Source organism: Sinocyclocheilus anshuiensis, unplaced genomic scaffold, assembly GCF_001515605.1.
Source record: "Sinocyclocheilus anshuiensis isolate Anshui unplaced genomic scaffold, SAMN03320099.WGS_v1.1 scaffold1296, whole genome shotgun sequence".
Classification (NCBI taxonomy): Eukaryota; Metazoa; Chordata; class Actinopteri; order Cypriniformes; family Cyprinidae; genus Sinocyclocheilus; species Sinocyclocheilus anshuiensis.
Window position 1 is genome coordinate 188,088 of NW_015542415.1, and position 3,064 is coordinate 191,151.

Consider the following 3,064-nt stretch of genomic DNA (forward strand, 5'->3'; position numbering starts at 1 on the left):
CTGCTGATAATGACAGAAGGTGCAACACCATTTTTACAACACAAAATAAATAAATAAAACAAAAAATGATATAGAAAATAAAGACAGAGAGCAGCCTATTTCACATCTGGTCATAGTTTGATAGTTTGATTAATTGTATGCAGGAGCAGATTTTCTTGTTCAGTTTAGTATAAATTATCCACAGCTTTTCATTTATGCAACATGTAAAAAAAAAACAAAAAAAAAAACTGAAATATAGTTGTGCAGACCGAGAGGGTTGTTAACACTTTACAATGTACTTCTGTACAGAGTTAAACCTCCACATAGGCCTACTGACTATTTTACATATTATTTAATGTAATTATTTTTGTTTAGATTTATTTGCTTGTTTTGGATTACGGTGCTACCTATATGCTGTTTACCACTTTGTATTAAAATGCTTAAAATTAAATGAGGGTGGGGTGGTAAAAAGGTGTTATTATCTTTTCTAACAGTGTTACAACTCGTCCTAAGGGCAGTGGTTTGTAACCACAACACTCTTTATACTTGACACTAATTTCTAGTTTATAGATAATGTGCACATTTTTAAGTAACTACTGTAATTTGTAGCAGACAAAACTAAAACTTCCAAAAATAAAATTATCCTATTGTTATCTGGTATTATATTATTATTCCAACTCACCCAAGCTGCATATATATATTTTTTTTTTTACCTTTATTTATATAGCGCTTTTAACAATACAGATTGTGTCAAAGCAACTGAACAGCATTAATTAGGAAAATAGTGTCAATAATGCAAAATGACAATAGTAAACACAAATTTTTCAGTTAAAGACAGTTCATCATTGAATTCAGTGATGTCAACATCCAGCTCAGTTTAAATAGTATCTTTGCAATCAAGTCAACGGTATCGCTGGAAATTAAGTGTCCCCAACTAAGCAAGCCAGAGGCGACAATATGTAATATTACATATTAAAATGTAATACAAAACAAACAATTAAAAACTATTAAGACTATTGAAATGGCTACGCCTTTTATGTGCCTTGTTTTTTTAATGGCAGCTCAAATTAATAGCCACTTGTAATTCCCCCAACAAACGCAACGCGTTGGAATTCCCATGGAAACTAATATAACTGACAATTAATTATGCGTGCAACGCATGCGCGCTCTGAGCCCTACGCATGCGCAGTCCCGCACGGTGTCTGGTTACTAGAGTGGATTTGGGAATTCCCCAGGAAAACACCTACGCAGCCACACGGCCTTTTCTGGACAAACTGGGCAACAGCAAGCCGCTCACAAGGGGAGCAATTTGTAGTTTTATAATGCTCCGGACATGGAGGGAATCTGAGGCTTGTGCGACAGCGCTTGCCGCTGTTGTTTGGGAATTTGTCCAGAAAGAGCTCATCTTGTTTCCATAAAAACACCAACAAGCGTCAGACGGAATCCACCTGGATAGAAGCGAAAACGGCGCAACAGATAGTTGTTTGTCAGGACAGGCAGTTTCTCTTGTTATAGCTGACATCATTTAAACGGCTGATTTATATATAAATGGAGGGGGCGCACGATATTCACGGTGAATCCCGGAGACAGAATGCACGGCCTGCACCGAGCTACGCTATGGAGAAAAGGGGCGCCGTGGACTCTGTCCCGGAGGACTGGTGTGACAGCGGGCTAGACTCCTTAAGCGGGGTCGGACTCGGTTTTGAGGGTCCCTACGGCACTTACACCGAAGCCGAACAGATGTGGACACCTGGACGGTCTGTGTCTGACATACCTGACATCCCTACGTCGGACGAGTCCGACAACAGGAGTACCACGGATTGCGTGTCGATTGGCGGCGGAGAGAGGCTGGACTCTGCCATCGGGGACTCGATTAATGACGATGCGGTGGTGGGGTGCCTCTCCGACGGGATCGGCACTATGATCCTGGGCGAGCCTGCAGGTACAGAGAGACTGGCGAATTCAAACACTTCGGATGAGGGTCGGCAGCGAAGGGAAGAGCTCTTCAACACGCTCAACTTTCTGTCAGAGGACGGTGACACGTACGTCTATGTAGTTTTCTATTACCTGTACTTTTGAACAGTTTGGAAGGCTATTGGATTTAGACTGTAAACATGTCCTCTTGTCTCTCAGGGTACTTCATTTGGCACTGATTCATGAGCAGTGGGGTGTTGTTCAGTGCCTGCTAGAAGAAATTGTGGTTAACAACAGCTGGACTCCTTACCTGGACACTCAAAATGACCTGGGCCAGGTAAATGCACACCAGTGTTGCCAGATCTCTCTAGAAAAACAAACAACCTGCTCTGACAAGCCAGCACCTGTGGATAAAAAAGAATAGCTTTACTTTCAGTGATTTACTGTTGCATACAACATCACATATCAAATAAGGCAATACATTTCATGGTGCTGTTGAAGTCACCATATCATTAAAATTCTTATTTTTTATGGAATATTGCATTGTTTATTATAAATAATTTATTGGTGCCTGTAATTTAAGTCCATGTGCACTAATAATCTAGTATTAAGTATTAATAATCTAATCTAAAAAAGTAACTGTATGCACATTTTTACCTTGAAATATTTGTTTCAAAATTGAAATATCAGTTCTGGTACACTGCCTTTTAATAAGGTGAAATGTTTCTGTTTCTTTTCCACGCTCCCTCCAAAAGTCTGTTCTGGGATTTTGGAGGTTTGGTGGGTTTTTATTACACAAAATTACTTTAGTGCTGCAACAAATGCATATGTACAGCTATCCACTGTAATTACGACAACTTAACTATAGGGGGCTCCAAACTTGCAAAAATATACAAAACTATATACTGTTGCTTTAAAGGGGTCATATGATGCTTTTTTAAAGATCATTATTTTGTGTATTTGGTGTAACAGAATATGTTGACATCTTGAAATCGCATCATATGACCCCTTTAATGAAAAACATTGATTTTAACATTCACCTCCCCTCCAGCAACCTGTCACTCACATGACATCACAGCAATTAGCAAATGATTAATGGTGCGTTCAAGTCGTGTCGGATAGATCGTATTTACGAGTTGAACGCACATGAACGCCACCACAAAGTCGTTAT

At 39.5% G+C, this 3,064-nt stretch overlaps 1 protein-coding gene across 1 annotated transcript in view; it reads left to right on the forward strand.

Annotated features, from left to right (window-relative positions):
* Nucleotides 1–1,175: 1,175 nt before the first annotated feature.
* Nucleotides 1,176–3,064, forward strand: part of LOC107693450 (NF-kappa-B inhibitor alpha-like) — a 4,264-nt gene continuing 2,375 nt past the window's right edge. The window contains exons 1-2 of the mRNA XM_016492845.1: nucleotides 1,176–2,021; nucleotides 2,113–2,230. Coding sequence (XP_016348331.1) covers nucleotides 1,528–2,021; nucleotides 2,113–2,230 — 612 coding nt within the window. The 5' untranslated portion in view covers nucleotides 1,176–1,527. The remainder of the gene's footprint in view (nucleotides 2,022–2,112; nucleotides 2,231–3,064) is intronic.